The sequence below is a fragment of the Topomyia yanbarensis genome, chromosome 1, assembly GCF_030247195.1.
Source record: "Topomyia yanbarensis strain Yona2022 chromosome 1, ASM3024719v1, whole genome shotgun sequence".
In the NCBI taxonomy this organism is placed as follows: domain Eukaryota; kingdom Metazoa; phylum Arthropoda; class Insecta; order Diptera; family Culicidae; genus Topomyia; species Topomyia yanbarensis.
Genome location: NC_080670.1, coordinates 149,899,928 through 149,921,308, shown reverse-complemented (window position 1 = coordinate 149,921,308; position 21,381 = coordinate 149,899,928). Strand labels below are relative to the sequence as shown.

Genomic DNA, 21,381 nt, shown 5'->3' with positions numbered 1-21,381 from the left:
AGGTGTTTGAAGAAATAAATCAAAAGGTCCTTCTGGGAATGTGATTGTTTCCGTTCCAATTACACTTAGATATAAAATACAACACTGCTGAACAGTGCTTTAGAAATAACTACAGAAGCATGTTGCCAGATGCCTTACTGATAAAAGCGTATCACATATAGCCGAAATATGAAACATGTATGACAATAGGCTCGTTACCCTACGCACCTACAATGCGCCGTAAACATGGATTGACAAGTTACAACGAACACGCACGCATAAAAATAAATTATTTTTTTTCAAACGCAATATCTCAAGCAGCACACACAAGTCGCACCCTACTGCATTGAACTCGATCCGAACCAATGTGGTATATTTAGGTATGTGGAACACACGTTTTGCGAGGGTTGGCAACCGAAAATATGTAAACAATCCAGAAGCACAATGGGTCGACATCATAGCGTTCACACGATTCAATGGGAGCGGGACGAACGATATGACGAAAATAAGTCGATTTATGCCGTGATCACTCATTAGAATATTAGAATATAAAAATCGGAAATAAATTTCAAACGTAAAAATCGGACAGAGATCCTTCAGCATAAGAATCGTTTTAAAATTGTTCACTTGAAAAACTCGGCATGAATGCACCTCCAGTGTAAAAATCAGCTAAAAGTAATTCGTTCGCAGGAGCTTCTGGCTAACGAAAACTACTTTTTAAGAATCGGATAGATTTATTCCGGTTTTATACTGAAGGTTTTTTTAGCCAACTCGGAAGAAAGTCGCAGTCAAATTTTTGGTTTTTATATTGTAGTATAGTTGTAGTGGGTTTCACGAACCAATTTCTGTCCTTGCGACTTTTATTATCGGTCGCTCATTTAAAATACGAGTTCAATTTTTTTTCACGACAGAAATATATGCGCTTTGATCGTTTTGTGCGTCCGTTCAATCGTGCCCGAAATTTTGCATAGAGATTTTTTTCAAGGTGCTAATAATTTTGAAACGGTTATAAAATTCAAAGGTCAGCTTCTATTTACTGTATTTAGTTTTCAGTAAAAAAGCAAATCCGTATCGACTAGCCCCGGTCTCCCTATCCTGCCTGAAGCGGCCATTTTTTATCGAATGGATAAAAAAATATTGTCTTTCGTGCATTGGAAGGCATTTGTTAAGAGTTTGTATAAACAATTTAACGATTTTCGCTATAGTCAAATAAAACAACCAAAATTATATGATCAATATTGTGGACTATGGACATAATTACCTCTCAATTGAAGGCAAATATTTTAATAAATGTTATATTCCGCAGAGTAAATTACACACAAAACAAAGATGTCAAGATAAGATCAATACAATCCATAGTATTACCTCTGCTGCTGGCCTGCCTCCGACCGATACGCATTCCAGTTCGATTTCCCGATTTTCAGTTGTGACCATGAAATCTCCTTGTACAATTGTCGGTGGTTCCGGTGGGACCAGTACTGTCAGCGCAGCGAAGCGAGATCTTATGCCGGGAGTCCCTGCGGTTAAAAAAGTAGACCTTAGTGGATTTGTTGTGGAAAAGGCAAACAATATTCTAATATAATTCCATTTGGAAAAAGTACCAACAAATCTAAACTCAAACTATGAAATTCACACGGGGAGCTGAAAAGCATCCGAATTTGGTTCTTATATACAAAGCTACTAGTTTTCTGGGTCAGAAAATCTTTAATCCGTCTTCTTCTTCAAATGATTCTAATGCAGAAAATCGAATGTTACCTTTTTTGCCCGGACCAACCTGGCACTGGTACTTGGCATCGTCGTCCAACATCACTGGAAATATGTCCAGCGAAAAGTCTCCTTCCTCGTCGCTTCCTATCATCGAGTATCGCTCGAAGCCTGCCAGAATCCGGTTGGTTCCCAGACCAAAGTCATCCTTTGTCCACTGAAACAAGCAGAGTGGAACCATTAGGGACTGCTGCAGAGATGATAACTTGAATAACGTCAACCGACATCAGCAAGACATGACAAACAGAGAGAACTTGAGGAATTTGATTGATTGTCCCTCTTTATTACACATTTACATCTTCATTATTGCCATCATCGAGCCAGCATACAGCTGACAACGTCATTCTCAGAGACCGATGTGTGATGGTTGTTTGGAAGCTAATAGATGCGATTAATCCGCCCATGTGACTGTATGTACATCTATGATAGGAAAAGAAAATGTTCCAAAGAGCTCAATCCTTTATCACACTCTCGTGACCCGGCAAATAGCCCTCGCCGGGGTGTGTGTTGGCCACAGGGGCATTCGGCAGACTGTGGATGGGAGCGTAGCTCATCAATTATTCATAGATGTATACATCATGAATGGAAGGGCGTCGTATCCTTGAGTACAACTTAAGCTGGGATTTACTTATCAATATGGAGGAAGCCTCGATAGAGCCCATCAGTTTGACACTGGCAACAAATATTCTCGAGAGTATCCTACTAGAACAGATGCGACAGAAGGCATGCTTAGCGCAAGGCATGAGTCAAGCGACTAATTTGTACTTGTGAATGCTTTTTACCACTTCAGATTCGGAATGCTATTCCGGATGCGGGAATCAGTCATATTGATTATGATATATTGACAGTTTTGGATTCTGATTTATTGCTTGGTTTGTGATTCATTGAGTGCTCATTTGCATAATATACCGAAGAACTAGGACAATGTTTGGGTCAATGCACTGTATGATTTAAATTATGATTGACTAACTTCGAATTGGGGTAAATAATGTACAACAATGAACGTATTACTATTTTTATGGTATTACAATGAGCTCAGTATGCAATTTTGAACGTTTTTGACTTAAATAATTACTGTACACTAGAAACTGATGGAATAATATAATGAATTATTATTCTAAATAAATACATATTATGTAAAATTTTCGTATTGAGTTATGTTTACCAGAGCAATCCAAATTTTTAAAAGCTTACAATATGAATACGATTCTAGATATTTTCATAGTATATATTAAAAAAAGTTTCTACTATGCATTATAAGTTGGAAATACTCTTCTGCTTCAATTTTTTTCTACGCTATTCGTTCGGTGACTCTTGGACCAATAGGTCGATTTTTCCAGTCTGTGTAGTGTAACGTTATAAAGAGTAGTGCTAATGCGCTGTCAAGGTTATCTTGCGCATTCTCCGCCTCGCGGAGGTATCAGAATTTTTCTATTTTTCTTGTGTGTACGCGTTTATTGTTATTCGACAAGCAGAGCATTTATACAGCAGTATTTCTTTTCCAGTAAGCCGCCTGGATACCGTTCTATATACAAGTTAGGTATCGCAATAATATTACATTCCCCATTCTTGTCTATAACACCAGCCTCCACTGGACAAAAAGCTCGTGCAAAAAGACATCCTCTGATAATAATTTTCATCAAGGCGAGATGGATATCGAAATAAACTCGCCTTCCCGACTGAGCCATTTGTAATCTTTTTTCGGACTAAACACAAGAAATGTTTGAGTCTATTGCAGATTCCTCGAGTTCTGACGGAGCGATATTCGGCTGTGGCAGAAATTATCCAACATTCGCCCTGGTAAGCTTCGTGTGGTGGTAAATAGTTTGAAGCAAGCAAATGATATTGTTAGCTACGGGCCCTTCACGGAGGAGTATAGAGTATATATACCATCTAATCGGGTTGAACGTGAGGGGGTCATCTCCGATTCGAGTTTGATTTGCGCGGATCTGTTGAAAACATAGGGTTAGCCCATGCTTCAGCTAGTGAAGATATTGGACTACAAGCATTTGTATTAAGCATCAGTCGCAGCTTACGAGAAGAGGACATCCATCAAGTCAGACTCTTATCGTGTGACTTTCTCCGGTTCTGCTCCACCTAACTACCTCCTCTTTGACAAAGTTCGTCTATCCGTTCGCTTTTTTATGCCGCGAGTCATGAACTGCACAAATTGAAAGAATTTGGCCACACAGAACATTGTATCAATATGGTTTATTGTAAAAAATGTAGTGGGAAACATGTGGACGGCTCCTGCAGAAGGGAAACTGAAACGATCCTTTTAGGGACGCTCAAAGCGATTTTTTTTTAAAAATGCTAAAGATAGCTACGCTATCGCTCTCTACGAATATCTATACTAACTCGTCTAATGATGAAGGCGACTCTGATGATCCTCAGGAGGGAACATCTTCCGCTGCACCTAGAAGCAATAGAAAAAGGAAGAACATTTCCTCCCCTAAGCTTCATTGTAAAGGTCAGAAGCTGTCTTTCCGAGGTCCTCCAAAAATAACTGCTCGAGAAAGTACTGGTGCAAAACCGAAGCAAGCAGCTCCTGGTCTCAGAAACTTTAGTTCAGAAAAGGAGTTCTCAGCACTTCATGGAACATCAAGTACCCCAAGTGTTCCTATGTCTCAGCCAGAGAAAAAATCAGCGCTGGCCTTATGAAATTCTCTTAGATTGTGGGCGGTATTTTCACAGCTTTAAACATTTCTAACTCTCTTAAAAGTATCCTTTTAAGCTTTCTCCCCGCAGTAAATACATTCTTGATGTAGTGACTACAAAATGGCCTCTCCTTTCAGCAATTGTTTCCATTGATGGCTAATTCATCGAACGAGGTGACGGATTTGACAACATTATTCCGAAAATCGATTCCTTTTAAATTTTATTAAATAAGTTGAAGTGCGATGCATTTGCATTATGCGCTTACATGGCTTACTTCAGCAATAGATTTCACCTTCCACGTTTTCCGAATTATTCGCTTGGATCGAAAAGACTCTTACTCTTAGTCCATTTAGGGGTTCAGAAAGTGCTATTCTTTCAATCGAATCGACCTCCCCTCGACACCAGGCATTGAAGTTATCGCTTGCCAAACTAGAATAAAAGGCAAATATCATTGCATCGCTTCCACCTACATTCATTCTAGAGCCTCAGTTGGCCAACTGCTTCACGTACCGTACTTAGTTTTAAGTGATTTTAACTCCCACGGCATGACATGGGGTTGTCTTCATGATGATAATCGATCTACCTTACTCCACGAACTTTGCGACAACTTCAATGTGACTATGGTGAACACCGGTGAAATGACACGGATCCCTGCACCACCCCTTCTTTCTCCCCAGCTTCCTTCCTTGAGCGCCTTAGACTTGTCTCTTTGCTCGACATCGCTGCGGTTAGATTGCATGTGGAAGGTAACTCCTGATCTCCACGGCAGCAACCAATTGCCAATCGTAATTGATATTGCTACCGTATACAATCAATGTTACATATGACCTCACACGAAATATAGATGGAAAGAGCTACGCGTCCGCGATATCTTGCCCAATTGAGTGCACATAAGATCTTCCTCAGGAGGAAGAATACTGTTTTTTGTCTGGCTGGATTCTCGACACAGCGGTTTAAGCTCAAACCAAACGTGTAGTAGATGCAAACTCTCACGGGCGGTCTCCCAACCTGTGGTGAGACAAAGAGTGCTCAGACGTGTACGCGGAGAAGGTCACCGCATACAAGATCTACCGCAACGACGGGTTATCCGCTAGCTATCAACAGTACGTGACGTTAGTAATACGAATGAAACGTTTTATGAAACCCAAGAAACGTGGTTACTGGTGCCGGTTCGTTGACGGATAAACGAGAGTTACATCGATGAATACTTTTTGGGGCACAGCCGGACGTATGCGAAACGGAAGCAGTACTAACGGGAACGTGGAATATTAAAACCGTTGGATATTCGATTTCACCAACAAGGTTTGTCCGAGTTCCGCCCCGACACAGAAGATCTGCTACTTCCCCCCGCGATACAGCAAAACGAAACACTTTTTCGATGGTGGAGTTCTCAGATTCTCTAGCCGTGAAACAATAAAGGGCCAGAGAATCTAATTCAGCTCGTTGAAGAATCTGTCGGACTTTTTAAAAAGACGCTTGTTGAATTTATTTAAAAATAACCTCAATGATGAAAACCTCAAAGCTCTTCTGCAACACATAACTAAAAAAGTTAATGTAATGAAAAAGCGGTGCAAAAAGGCCTACTTTGAAAATTTTCTATCCAACACAACTCATTCAAAACTTTGGAAAAATATTAATACCATTTTTGGTCGTTCAAAGTCGGATGTTCCCATCAGCCTAATTTGCAATGATATCAGAGTCACTGAGACTAAAGAAGTATGTAATGTTTTCAACGAATATTTCTCTAGTATTGGCAAAAATTTGGCTGACAATATTCCCACGAATCCCAACTCAAATCCTATTGCAAATATACAACACGTCCAAGAAACAATCTTCTTGCGTCCTGCAACCATAAACGAAGTGATCCTTTTGATTAAAGACCTCGAAAAAAATAACAGTTGTAGTCCTGATAAGATCCCTGCTAGCATTCTTAAGAGTAACTGTACCACTTTTGCAAACATCTTAACCAAAGCTTTTAATTTAATAATTCAAACCGGCAGGTACCCAGACTGTTTAAAAATAGCCCGAGTAATTCCAATTTTCAAAGCTGGTGATCCAAACCAACCTTGCAACTATAGACCAATTTCAACATTGTGCGTTTTCAATAAAATTCTTGAGAAATTGCTTATCACTCGACTACTCGAGTTTTTGAACAAACACAACATAATTTACAACTACCAGTATGGGTTCAGACAGGGCTGCAGCACTTTAATTGCAATGACCGAACTAATTGACTCCATCATTAGTCAAATTGATAGCAAAAGAATTGTTGGTGCCCTTTTTCTGGACCTAAAAAAAGCATTCGATACTCTGGATCACTCAATCCTGCTTAAGAAGTTAGAATGCTATGGTATCAGGGGATTAGCAAATCATATTATTCGTAGCTATCTGTCGTATAGGAACCAATTCGTATCTATTGGAGACTCGTGTAGCTCTTATAGACCAATAGAAATAGGTGTGCCCCAAGGCAGTAATATTGGGCCACTATTATTTTTATTGTATATCAATGACCTAGGTAGACTCGGGTTAAAAGGGACTCCTCGTCTTTTCGCGGATGACACAGCGTTGTTCTACCCGAACAACAACTGCCTGGATATTGTACGCGACATTGAATCAGATTTAAAAACACTAACGGCGTATTTCAACGAAAACCTTCTTTCCTTGAACCTATCAAAAACTAAATATATGCTGTTTCGTTCATCTAGAAGAGCTATAGGCGTGCATCCAGACCCAAGAATGGGACAGTCTGTAATTCAGGAAACTAACTGCTTCCAATATTTAGGACTTCACTTAGACCCCACACTCTCCTGGATTGAGCATATAACATCTATAGAGAGAAAATCGTTATGTGGGGCTATGCGTAAAGTATGCTCTTTTGTTCCCCAGCATGTACTTCTAAAATTTTATTATGCGCGCATCCACTCATTGCTGAACTACATTGTATCTGTGTGAGGCCGTGCCAGTATTTCGTATCTGAAAAAGCTACAAACGCTTCAAAACAGATGTCTTAAAATTATTTATAAAAAACCATTTATATACCCTACTATTTTGTTATATAATAATAATGCCCATAACATTTTACCTTTGCTTGGGTTGACTAACTACCAAACAATAATATACATCCACAATGCTTTGCATAATACTATTGCTCATAATAATCTAAAATTTACAACAGGCATTCGAGCTCACAGCACTAGACAAGCCAATCATTTATTATACTCCAGAGTATCCACGAACCTTGGTCAAAGACGCATTTCTTTCATCGGACCTAAGTTATTCAACCAGCTTCCTACTGATTTAAAGCAAATAACATGTCGCACTCGTTTCCAAGCAAAATTGAAACTAATTTTAAAAAATAAAATAGGAGAATTTTTAATATAAACTTCGTTCACCACCAATCGAGCTTATTCCTTTAGCTATAATTGGTTAACATTTTTTTTAATAAAAACAATTGATAAATGCATTTTTTCTAGCAATAAGTAATAAATAAATTTAAACTATTATGAGCTTCCTGCAAAGCTACGATGGGACCCTTAAAAGGATTCTTTTCCGCTGGGTACTCGCCGTAGCTTCTTGTCAAATTTTGTGTTTTGTCGGTCTCGTATTGTTTTTTTTTTCTCAGCGTTTCCGCGATTCGTAACTTTGTTTTGTTGTGCTGAACTTTTTTTTTGTACGCTGAGAACTGATGTGTCCACTACCAGGGGGCTCCGTTTGTGAGCTTTTTGGTGTGGGGGTAAGAGGCGGGCTATAAAAAAAATTAAAAAAAAAAGTTTCTAGAGGGTTACAGTGTCTCTCATGACTGGAGGCGAGTGAAGGTCATCGCCATCCAAAAATCAGGAAAGCCAGCCTTCGACCACAACTCGTATTGACCGATTGCAATGCTGTCTTGTATACTGAAATTGTTCGGATCTTGTCTCACCTCGACAATTGGGTCGAAGCAAATGTCTTACTGTCAGATACACAGTTTGGCTTCCGCAAAGGCAAAGGGACGAACGATTTTTTTCATAAAACGTTTATTTGACACGGCATTTGCAAAAGCTTTTTTACACCGGGGTTTCTTTTTTACATAACATGTTACAAAAGTTCTTAATAAAAATTCACTTTCTAATGCTAAGACTCAATCATAATCATCATTTTAAATATTTTTATTTCTATTCTATTTTCTTGAATTTCAATGTAAACCTATTGATAGTTTTTCTGTAGTCTTTGTTTATTTTGTTTCCTTTATTTATATTGTTTGATCTAACTTAACTAACTCCGAAGCCAAACTAAATTGTTTGTGGGTAGCAAGGGAAAAAACTAGGAACATAGTAGGGATAATTATATTTGAATATTTATTGTTTTCAGGAAATGATAAATATAGCCCATGTATGTAAGATCTCGTAATGCGAGGATATCATGAACAGCAACATATGGTGGTTTTCTTCTGGCTCGTAAGGAGTCAATTGATTTGGATCTGGCTTCACGATATTCAGTGCAAGACCAAACAACATGTTCAATGCCTTCGTAACCCTCTCCGCAAGCACATTGATTATCTTCTGCGATCCCAATACGGCGGAGATGCCCATTCAACGTATAATGGTTGGACATGAGCCTAGACATCACACGAATGAAGTTTCGACTTACATCCAAACCTTTGAACCATGCCTTCGTTGATACTTTAGGGATAATTGAGTGCAAGCACCGTCCCAGGTCTCCATTGTCCCATGATGTTTGCCAACTAGTAAGCGTCCTCTGACGAGAAGCGCTGTAAAATTCATTGAAGGCAATAGGTCTTTCATAGTGCCCCTATTTTGGCTAAATTATCAGCTCTCTCATTACCCGGTATGGAGCATTGAGAGGGAATCCACACTAAGGTGAATTGATAAGATTTATTAGTTAATTTAGTCAAGTATTCTCGTATCTTCTTCAAAAAGAACGGAGCGTGATTATCAAGCTTTAATGAGCTTAGGGATTTAATAGTGCTGAGGCTATCTGTGAGGATGAAATAATGACTCGGGAGTAAAGTATCAATGATTTCCAGACTATAGTGAACTGCTGCTAGTTCGGCTGTGTAAACAGAGGCAGGTTCTGTAAGCTTGAAAGAGATGGAGGTGTTATTGTTGTAAATACCGAAGCAAGTGGTCTCATTGATTCGTGACCCATCAGTGTAGAACATTTTATGACAGTCAATGTGTTGGTGTTTACTTATGAATATTTTAGGGATCTCCAGAGAGCGCAGGTGATCCGGGATTCCACGAATTTCCTCTTTCATGGACGTGGGGGACGAACGATTACTTTGCGTTGCTTTCAACAGAAATTAAAATTGCTTATGCTACCAATGAATAGATGGCATTATGTTTCTTGGATATTAAAGGTGCTTTGATTCAGTTTCTATCAACATTATTTCGGAGAAGCTCCACCACCATCTTTACGGTTATTAAACGACTCTCTAGAACGTTTGTTGACATGGTCTTTAAAGCTGAGGCCAGCAGAAGATGAAACTGATCTTGTCGGGGGTTTGTTTTGGCTCATTTTGATAATTTTTTCTTAAATAACGTTTCGAATGTTGGAGGTTAATCATGTACCCAGAAAATTAAGTTAACATGATGAAAAAGAAGAAACTATGTACAATCAGGTCAGTCACATCTTCTACCAGTTACTTTCCACCATGAACTAAAATTTTCATTATTCCATTAGTAATTAATACTACTGTGCTACTGACCTGTAACTGTCCCGATTTGTTCACCACCCGACAAGGCAGTGTCACCCGTGATCCAACTACCGCGGTCTGGTCCTGAGGTTCCATGGCAAAGCGCTGATGTTGTTCGTAGATTCGTTCCCCAATGGCACTACTACTGCTGCTGCTACCGACACTGGAAGGATTTTTCACCGCTACCGCTGATATTCGTATTAGCAGGAAGAGATAAAAATATCGGAACGGTACAGCGCAACAGTTGGACAGCACCCATTTCCGTCGTCTCCGTTTGCTCCAACTTTGGCTGCGACACGATTTTTCCTCCGGGTGATGATTTTCGGAATTGATTAAGTCCAACCTATCCAGTTGATCCATGCTCCGTGCGCTTAATTGGCCGGTCAACTATAGCAAAGTGGAACATGCAATGTACATTCTTCTCGGGTAAGGGAAAGTTCCACGGGAAGTTGAACGATTGGATTTGCAGCCAAGCTCTGAGTAGAGCAGATAAGTACTTTTAATTACGGTTAATACTTCGGGCACTACATGAACGGATTGTGTTTAGTTCTTTTCGACAGCATAGCTACCAGGGCAGCGCGTATGGGATGTGTCGACAGTGGGAACGATTTTCGCCAACTGGAATAAAAAGAAAAGTTTTCAAGATGTTAGGAAATAATTGTACCGTTCATAACATATTTAGGACATGTAAATTTTAAAAGAAAACCTATTGTGATACACCGGTGTGGTGAATTTTCGGCATAAAGTAAGTATATAATAATAATCAAACTTATACTTATTACATTTCATAGACCAACGTAAGATTTCGTTTCGGGATGGGCTTAAAAAATTATTACATAAATGTATTAATTCTGATGACTTGAGATTGTAACTAGAAACTGCATTAAATTTTGAAAAAATCTTTGTAAAACAATTTTAAAGCTAAGACAATAGAAACCAAAAAACCTAAAAAGATATTTTGTGTTATAACAAATTATCTCTTCTACGACGACGAATTATTGATTTTGAATAACTTTTTTATTTTTTTGTAAGTTACAATTTCCTCTAGTTACAACACTGTATTATTGTATTGTAATTACAATTAATTAGAATCTATGAATAAGAATAAGCTCAATAATTTCAGTACCACTTGTTTTCGACATGAAGAAGAACACATTGTACTTATTTTCCCTTTGTCGAAGGGACTTTCTTTTGGAGTTGGATTGTAATTACTGCGATTTATCAAATTCCTATGAAATTTTGCAAGAAATTGTCAATGGCAGCGTGTATCAACTTCCAACTTTATAATTTCTTCTGAGAGTTGGATTTGCTATGATAATTTAAATTACATGTTCTAAATCTATTAGTCAATTTGTTAAACAAATATATTGGTGCTTATCTGTTTAATAATAGGTTTGTTTTTCGAATAAAAATAATTAGACCTTGATTTTTCCAACAATCACCACAAAGATTGGAAGAGATGTTCGGATACCTTAACAAAGCTGTCTGTTTTATTGTATGTTCATTTTACCACAATATAGGAAACTGTTTCAATTGAAGTCTTTGTCGTACGGATAGCGAATTCGTAAGGGTTTTTTTTTCGAAAATGTCGTTTGATTCAAATCGAAATGAGATGATCAAAGCGCGATTCCGAAAGCACTCGAGTTGTTCTAGTGATGACTTCAATTGATTAATTCTTTTTTCTCTCTTTTCTTCGTGATTTATGATCATCTCTCTTATTTTATTCCATAACTAACAACAGAGAATGAGAGACTGTCATATTGAAGACATGAAATTGAAACGCTAATCCCAACTTATTGGCTAATAGATTCAACTAGTCACAACATTTTAGTCGCTTTATGTGATTGCCCATTGGTGTTTGATCGCTGTATCGTCACGTTGGAATCCGATGTCATAGAAAACGACTAAAAAAAATGAAGTTCATCATGATTGATTGACTGATATATGATTTAGTAGCAATTGGCATTCGATTGAAAGAAAGGACAAAATCGGTTAATGCTGTTGCTACCGTGCAAGTTTTATCACATTATCAATGTTAATAATATACGAATGTATTAATTTCGTAGGAAAATAAATTCGTATCTCACTTTTTTGGCACTTTTTGCTCTGTTTATACGTTTACACGTGTATTGTTTATTGTATTATTGTTAAAATAAATATTACGGTCTTCTGGATTAAATTTCGAATGAATATTTTTTTGCCTAGCACGATTCAGTATAATGCCTGGAAGTTATACTAACAGTGCAATTCACCGACCTAATACATAAATTCATATTGTGTACAATTGCATACGCTATCAGCACTGAATGCCTGACAAGGTAGAACGCGATAAGGGTGGCTTCCGTAAGCCTAATCTCCATTTTCATCTTGAGCAAATGTTTCACAATACGAATTCTCGGTCTTATGCGAAAAGGCTTGAAATCAATAGCCATCATATTTGGACGAAGCACAACTTCTTGCTTCTGCGACTCACTTGTCTCGACAGACCACCACGACGAGAATTAAATTAAGAGTTTTTTTGTTCTTAAGACGATGAATACAATATGAAATGCACTGTTTTTTACCTTTTTCCTATAGAAAGGCTATGCAATCACTCTGAAAACCGACTTTTAACCGACGCCCGAAAGGCTGAGTCTCTTATACCATTCGACTCAGTTCGTCGAGTTAGGCAAATGTCTGTGTGTGCGTGTATGTATGTATGTGACCAAAAATAAACACATCGGTTACTCAGAGATGGCTAAACCGATTTTTTTCAAATTTAGTCTCAAATGAAAGGTGCACGGGGTCACGCATGAAATTCCCATATAAATCGGAATCAGCATGGTATCTAAAAGATGCAAAACTTCTTAAAATGTGTTCGAAAATGTTTGGATTTATAGTTTCAGCTCATTGATGCCCAATCAAATCCATTCACATCTGCTTCTCAGAAATGTTTGACTCGATTTTCACAAAGTTAGTCTCCAATGAAAGCTAGAACATTACTATTGAATGCTATTAAATTTCCTTTGAATCGGAGTTCTGGTTTCTGTGTTACGGGTTGAAGTATACAAGTATATGCGAAATTCCCATATAAACCGTTATAATCAATGTATGTATAAATGATGCAAAAATAATTAAAATGAGTTACAAATCGCTTGCAATTGTTGGCCGACACTCTTATACCATTCGACTTACTTCGTCGAGTTCGGTAAACGTGTGTATGCGTATGTATGTATGCCTGTGTGTATGTGTGTTACCAACAATTGCGCATCGATTACTCGGAGATAACCGAACCGATTTTCTCAAAACAAGTCTCAAATGGAAGGTATAATATGTAGTTTGGTGTAGTATCGCCCCTACTTACTCTAATACCTCCACCTTTTATCAACCCCCCCCCCCCCCCCCCACGGCCACCCTCTGTCCGGCATTAGGGCATTGCAAAAATACTCATTTTTGAAATCTCAAAAACCTCCAATGGTGACAAATAGAAAAGTAAGCTAAGATGCCAAATTTTATATCATTTGGACAACTTTAGACCTCCGCCCACTTAAAGTTTTTGACATTAGTTCCATGGAAATATACAGTGTGTCCCCCTACTTATACGTTCACCCTAATTTTTCAGAATATTTTTTTTCTGTTCAAGCAAACTGCACGAAATTTTTGGCGTTTGTTTTGAAGCTTAATCAACGATGTTTCTCGAAATTTAGAACCACTGGTGCGTTTTGTTCATTTGTTATAGTAGTGATGTTCTATATTTATAAGTTCAACTTACTTTTTTGCCTTTCTCATATAGAAAGGTTATGCAATCACTATGAACATCGCAAACCTAATCCCGGTCTATCCCCCCATCTTACACCACCCTTTTCTAAACCTACCTACCCTGATCAATCCCCCCCCCCCCCCGAACAATATTTTTCTAGTTCCTCCAAAATAAACTTCCCTAGTAGGTCTGTAAAATCAAGTGAAAAATTTGGTTTTGAATGATTTTGAGTTTGAAAACTAATTTAAAATTTGTTTACAAGTTGAACATTTTTGGCGCGATCCGGACCCTCCGAACCCTCCTCCTGGATTCAAGTGTTTCAGCTTCGACACATAGCTTCTCAAGTTCGTGGCTGTCGATCCGTTGTATGTATGTGCAAATCGTACTAAATATGTAATGGATATTTCTACCATTATATTAATCATAACCAACCATGGAATCGTACACGAAAAAACCAGTCATAAATGCATGAACAAAAGGTTATGATTTCGTGAACTGAATGATTTACGAAAACCATGACCAAGTTCCTGAAATTTTGAATAATTTACCTCGAATTCATGGAAATATTGGTGTTTTCAAAAAACTAGTTCGCCTCGAATATATACATGGCGTTACGTTAGAATGTTTGGTAGGGTACTGTCGTTGTTCCCTGGACATGTTCAATTTTTCTTGTGATTCTAGTTCATGATTTGGGAACATACAACCGACGGTCAAATGTTGTTCATGATTTCAAGAGCTTATTCGCGATTCTTGTTATTTCTCATCACGTTACTGTGCTATCTTATTCATGAGTTTACTATCGCATTTTTCTGTCAGACTAGCGGGATTTAAATTCATGATTTCACGATCTTAGTAATGATTTTAGTAATTTCTGTTCTTGTTATTGTAATGTTTTATTTTAAAACTTTCCGCCAGATTTGACACAAAGAGTAATATGACTATTGTTTATGATATCAGCAGTTTTATCATGGTATTCGTAAATTCTCTTCGCCTAATTGTGATCTATTACTTTTTGGTTACTATCGGTTTTTTATTCGGAATAACGTGAAAGTATGAACTGGATCATAAAAATGTGACTGATATCTTGTTCTGTGAATTATATCTCGCGCACTATTTGAGATTTTTAGCGCAGTTTTATTTTATATCCAGACGTCACCATTAACCTTATCAAACGAATAATGATGTTCGAGGTCCTAATTGTTTTTTTTTTGTATCTAATGCTCATGTCTATTGCTATGGTCGCTAGCAGCTGGGCATTTCATAAAACAGTGCGTGGAATAAATATGTAAATGAGTTCACGGGAAAATTTCATTATCATGTTGCATGAAATTGTAAATGAATAGCGATATCTTCCAAATATCAAAAGCACGCATAATAGATTGTAAATCATGTACTAGGCATCATGAACCAGTTAACGAATACATGAACTATATTTCATGATTTCGTGAACTATTTCACGAGCACGGATATTGGATAGTGACATATACTAGGAATCCTGAATCAGCTCACGAATACATTAATAATATTTGATGATTTTTTGAACTATTTCACGAGTACGGATATTGAATCGCACCTAATATATTAGAGATCATGAATTAGTTCACGAGAATTAAATGGAGTCATGAATACAATTTTGAATATCGCGAAATAGTTCACGAGAACATATCTAGAATATTTTGATTTTGTGAGCTAAGGCTCCTATATATATGAAAATCATCATGAGTCAACCTTTGGTTTTATGAATAATGTTCCTAATGTTGTGAACTAGTTCGCGTACTGAAAATCGCATTAGGAATGGCTTGGCGGAAACCGTGACTACAGTTTACAAAACAAAAACAAATAGTTCCATTAAAATAAGCGTTATGCGAGCGTTACTCAAGGGGAATTGAACATAATTATAAAACACATGATTTTTATTCATGGTCCTGTTTTCATAACGTAAAAACGTGATTGTTCCAGGATTCATGGCACATCGTGATTTAGGGAGCCTATTTTTTATGTAGTTTGGATAAATGAGAAAGGCACAATTGCACCGCTAGGTGGATTAAAACAGGTTTTGGTCGTTCGATTTGCACTGGCTTAAGCAGAAGTAGAAGGGTCACTGAGTATCGTGACCATTGTCATGTTTCCTTTTAATTTATTTTGAATGGTGAACCAATTTTGATCCTAATAAGAATAACTATTTCTTAGATATTAGGCTTAAAATAATTAAAACTGGTATTAGTTTATATGCTTCGTTCCGAAGAAACAGTGCGGTAACTAATAAAATATTCGCAAGCAAAACAGAAACTTGGATTCAGTGCTTCATCTTGCCTTTTGTGGTTATTGCATTGAATAAAATGTGACGTCGATCAATGGATGATTTTGCTTGGTCTTAGAATTCAAAAGTACGTACATGTGGTTTTTTCCATTCCTCTAGAATTTCCCATGCAGTAATTTTTGCTATATTTTTATTTGCGTAAATTAAAACAGCAAAGTTAATAGGACCAGCCCATCAATTATTTATGCAGATGGTAGAACTTTCCTGCAGGGGAATCGGATGTCATATCTATCAGATCCTCAAATATTGAACATCGAACGTGAGCTCGGCATTTTTAGTGGTTGATGCACATCCATTCATGCATGATGAACGGTTGAAGCATCCCAAAAACTGTGACTTGTATTCGTGGTTGGCGCGTAAATCATAGCAATCAGCCACTTATCGAGCGAGATGGTCTCCATGCCGTAACATTTGTCAGGTATCCATAGTTACCAAGCAGGGATGAGTTCATAAATAGCAATAGAACTTCTTTTAAGCTGTTTGCAGCTTCTTCGTTAACGCCCCGATTACATAGCACAAACATTTCAAAATTTTACATAAAATACATTAAAACTTTGTTGAGCTAATCCTCAAGAAGCAGTATATCGTCCCGCCTCAAAAGCTCTCGGAAGATCACGCAGGTGCTGACACCCCCGAATTCTGGGTAGCAGTCAGCTCCTTCTCCAACTTCAGCTCTTTCAGCGCCTCCAGTAGCCACCTCGAAACGACTCCAGTCGTCGAAAGTACAACAGTAACAATTCTCGGAACTCCATCTAACCATCACATTTTTTCATCTCTACGGCCAGTGGGAGAGATTTGGCAATTTTTTCAACGTGAGTATCCATCAGATTGTTGTTCAATTCGATAGAACAGTGCGATCCCAGTAATGCTTGAAATGGGCTTTTCCAGAACAAGTACAGGAAGGTAACGTAGTTCGGCACAATCTTTTTTAAAAGAACATGTTGCAGCATCAATTGCTGCTGCAAAATCTAGCTAGTTGCTAGCTGTTGTAACGCTTGGTATAGACTGCGTTGGCTATTAAGCAGCAGCCTGCCATAATGTGGTCGATGGTCTCTTGCATGGAATGACATATCCGGCATATATCCTCGACGTCTTGGTGCCAAACAACATCTCCTGCAATTCCTCGTCGACATTATCCTGTCCTGAATGGCTGTAATGTCGGCCTCAATAATTAAAAGATCTCACTTCGCTTGAGCCTGAGATTCGATGCAGCCTTGTCGACGTACAGCTGCTCCATATGATGGTGGGCACTGTGCACGGCATTCTGCTTCCCTCTGTAATCTTGCCCTCTGCAGTCTGCATATTGTAGTTAAGGTGGTAGTTCGCTTGCGTTAGATGAAGTGCGCTATAGTTGCGGTCCGCAGCACAAACTGCTTGATATACTCCATGTCAGTTAGCATCCCCACAAAGTATTCTCGCAGTCGTCTCACCTGCGCTACTCATAGTACGTGGATGTCGATTATTTCTTGTCTTCCTTCATCCAACGACAATGTTAATCTTTCCAATACCGACTGTGACTGGCACATTCCTGCTTGTGTAAACGCCTTCCTCAATCTTCTCTGAAGATTTTTCAGGTCAGTCCGGCTCCATTTGATGACGCCGAAACTGTAGGTCAAAATGGCGACAGCAAACGTGTTGATCGCTATGTCCTTATTACCCGCATTCAAGAAAGATTTTTAGACACAGTTCACTCGACTAAAGAACCTATCTCAGAGCTCGGATGTTTCTGTGGCGAGCCCCGGGGAGCTGCCGGAATCCAAAATACTTATACGTTTCGCCACGAATTATGCCCGGATTAATCCCGGCTTCGTAGATCTCGTAGCCCCCAGTGTCGATCAATTGCCCAGATGATAGCTGAACAGAACGGCATTTCTCTAGACCTGACTCCATGCCGATGTCGTCGCTAATACTTTCGACTAGTTTGATGACTACACCCAGTCGTTCCGTCGAATTAGCATAGATCTGAGATCGTCATTGTAAGGTGGGTTCCGGTGAGTTTACTTCATGACTTATCTCATAGCCATGCCATGCCCGTTTCGATTGATTGTCCTACTGAGAGGAATCATCGCAAACCAAAATCAAAGCGGGCTGACTGAATCGCCTTAGAATACTCCCCTTAAGATGCGGAGTGTTCAACAACACGTCTTCTCCACTTCTGAGCTGTAATGTAGTCGTCCACATTTCCAACGCCTGCCGCAGAAACCTCACGACCACAGGATTGACTGCATACATCTCTAACACTTTGATGAAGGACGAGTGAGGTATGGAGTCGAATGCCTTCCTGTAATCGATATAGGCCATTCTACGGTTCCATTGGTTACACATTGCTTGTCCAACAATAACTGCATCAATGATGTGCGGCCGTGAGTGTTTTTCTTTCTTCCCTTCTGCTCCTCAGTCAGGAAAGTATTCTGTTCACAATGGGCCCATACGTATGTGGTGTAGATGGTGGTCAGGATCTTATACAGATTTGATAGACAGGTTATTGCATTGTACATTGATTGATTGGACATGTTACTGTTCTTTGGAGGTGAATTGTGGTACTACGGGTGATGAAGTTCAATTCGGCATTAAGCGTGATTTGTGTAACACCCTGTTGAAATATGCAACCATCTTGGTATATCCAATGGTCAGATTCTTGTACTAAAAGTTTTGGACACCGTCTGGTCCAAGTGCAGCCTAATATCTTGGTACCTTAGGTAGCCTCGCGTACATCATTGATTTTGACGGTGACAGCTGCCATATTGTCAATTTCTTCACCTCTCCGTTCCTCCTCGCGCCTTAGCGACGATTGCCACATACGGGCGCCTCCCAAGTGCTAGTGCTATTGCGAAATATCCGGTAGACCTTCGCTGAAATCGGGCTTCTCGTGGTTTATTTGGTCATAGAACGCTCGCTTGTTCTCACTGATCATCCAATTCTGTTGTCGATGCTTCACAGAGTCAGCGTTTTTGATAAGACACTGGTTTGCTGGACAAGTGTGTCGAGTTTTTTCGTCGGCTGGTGAGTTCCCGGCATGCGAAGCTCAATAGACTGGTAAAGCTGTATTATTGAGTCATTTGAAGTCCTACAAGCGGTCATTCACCTCTGAGCCTTATTCCTACCACTGGAATAGACTTGTGGAATCTATGGTAGTACGCTGAGATGGAAGGGGGAATCGGGTGAGTGCCTCTATCTACGTCACGGCTTATGATAACAACCCAACTATGGGGCTACGAACAAGAAGAATTTTGGCCATGCGATCATCTGAAGAAGGCACCCCAAATTACTGTTGATCATAGTATGGGACACAATGTGAATGACCGGAGACTGGAAGTGGGACAGCGGGCTTCCAGGAGGGAGGAGTCCCAAGAGCTACCGCTACTAACGGACGGGGAGAGCAGCCATTCACACACACAGTAAGGGACGTTGCACCTGTGATGAATGTTGCGACTAGGAGACGCCAGTCGCTCACCCTCGCGGGAACATACAGGCGTAGGATCATGTGGACGATGGAGAACGAACAAATTCGTTATCCCCGCCTAATATCTCTGCACAGTGCTTGAGACCGACATATTCGGACGACCGGATACTCGCGGAAATCGACATTATTCAGCAGAAAGTGTTGAGAAAACTGAGTGGAAGGAACAACTGACCAACCGATGTCGCTCTTTTTATTATTATTTTTAATTCGTATATAGAGGTTTTAATCATAGGGTCATTCGCTTTTTCAGGTTAGAAAAAATTCTTGTCACCTTGCCTTTTACCGGAACACTCCGGTGGACTAGTAGTTCAATAGGCTCCATCCCGTTGATTTTATCCTACCACTTCTGCTTCTTCTTCTCTTTTCCACCGGCAGAAGTTGACGATGCGATAGACGACCGAGTGCAGTGCCGCTTCCGGTTTTGTTAGCAGGAACTTACAATTTTTATTGTGGTATTACTAGAAGGATACTAGAACTTTTCTGGCATTATTCCCAAATCAATCACGTTACTGGGAAAGACGTAGCTACTTTTTTACAAATCGTGTCATTTTCGTTGTCAAATTTTTTATCAAAATGGCTCACTTTTTCACCACCAGATCGAGTTCGTTAAGACGATGCGCTGAAATTATTTTAAGAAAAGGATATCACAAGGAACCACAATGGTTCTAAAACGGTTCAAATTCGATTAAAAACTCCAGACTAAAAATATACCTAAACCAATTTCATTACTTATGAAGCCAGTTCTCTTGTCATGGCAATATTCTAGTTTACCGATTCGGAAAAGTATAACTCCATTGTTTTGCCTTTGTCTATTGATAGCCTGCAATACAGGAATGTACCATCTTCCACAATTGGACTAAAATTAATTTCGAATGCTTATCCACAGCAAATGGTCCGGTCACTTCTATTTAATTAGAAAATATTTGCCCGACAATAGCGTTTCCATTTTCATCAACAGATTTCTAATGCTACTGCCAAAGCTTAGAATTTTCTTTCGCGCTACTGCAGCCAGTACCGGAAAGCAGAAAGACCAAGAGGCAGGAAACATTATTGCGAGTCGAAGGGTGGAATGTGGTTGGGATGTTTTAATTGCAGGATAGCGGTTTGTTGACTTATCAAACGGACCGAAAGCCTTTCCTGGTCTGGAATTTAATAAATTTCGATGGTAATGAGCTTATCAGATACTTCTGGTGGGCAGGCTAAATAATGAGGGTTGTTACTTGATCGTTCCCGGGGTGTTTGCTTGCGCTAAATAGTGTGGGGTTTGCGGTAGGCCTCGTTTTAACCTTATTCTTAAATCATCGCATAAATTTCCGTCATATTTCACGGAGAAGAGAATTTAATCCCCGTCACCGGTACGTTTCAGTACTGTTTTATGTAGATTATATGGAACTAGAGTCAAAGTGCTATATTATAATGTTGTAAAAATAAACCCTAACTCATAACATTAAACTCCACATAATGCATGTTTGTTTGTATTTTCCAAATTTTTTATATCTTACTGGGAAAATGTTTTGATTTGCAGTCACAGAATAAAGATAAGTGAAGCAAAATTGACCAATTTTGTCACATCTCTTTTTTCATTTTTTTCTTAACCAAACACGATATTTGTTTTATAGTTTAGCAGGTCGGAGACTACATAATTTTGCCTTCAGGAAACTCAGGATGTCACATGAAATATAAATCTGCACAGAATTTTACTAATGATTTGTTTAAAAAAACATGAAAATTGTGTTAATATCAACATTTCTTCGATCTGTGTATGT

At 38.9% G+C, this 21,381-nt stretch overlaps 1 protein-coding gene across 11 annotated transcripts in view; it reads right to left on the bottom strand.

The window, feature by feature from the left end:
• Window positions 1-21,381, bottom strand: part of LOC131677035 (irregular chiasm C-roughest protein-like) — a 569,032-nt gene that overhangs the window by 145,952 nt on the left and 401,699 nt on the right. For all 11 annotated transcript variants that reach the window (XM_058956588.1, XM_058956579.1, XM_058956554.1 and 8 more), the window contains 3 exons: window positions 10,106-10,711; window positions 1,735-1,900; window positions 1,345-1,496 (listed from right to left, as the gene is read on the bottom strand). In XM_058956588.1, the coding sequence (XP_058812571.1) occupies window positions 1,345-1,496; window positions 1,735-1,900; window positions 10,106-10,453 (666 nt within the window). In that variant the 5' untranslated portion in view covers window positions 10,454-10,711. The remainder of the gene's footprint in view (window positions 1-1,344; window positions 1,497-1,734; window positions 1,901-10,105; window positions 10,712-21,381) is intronic.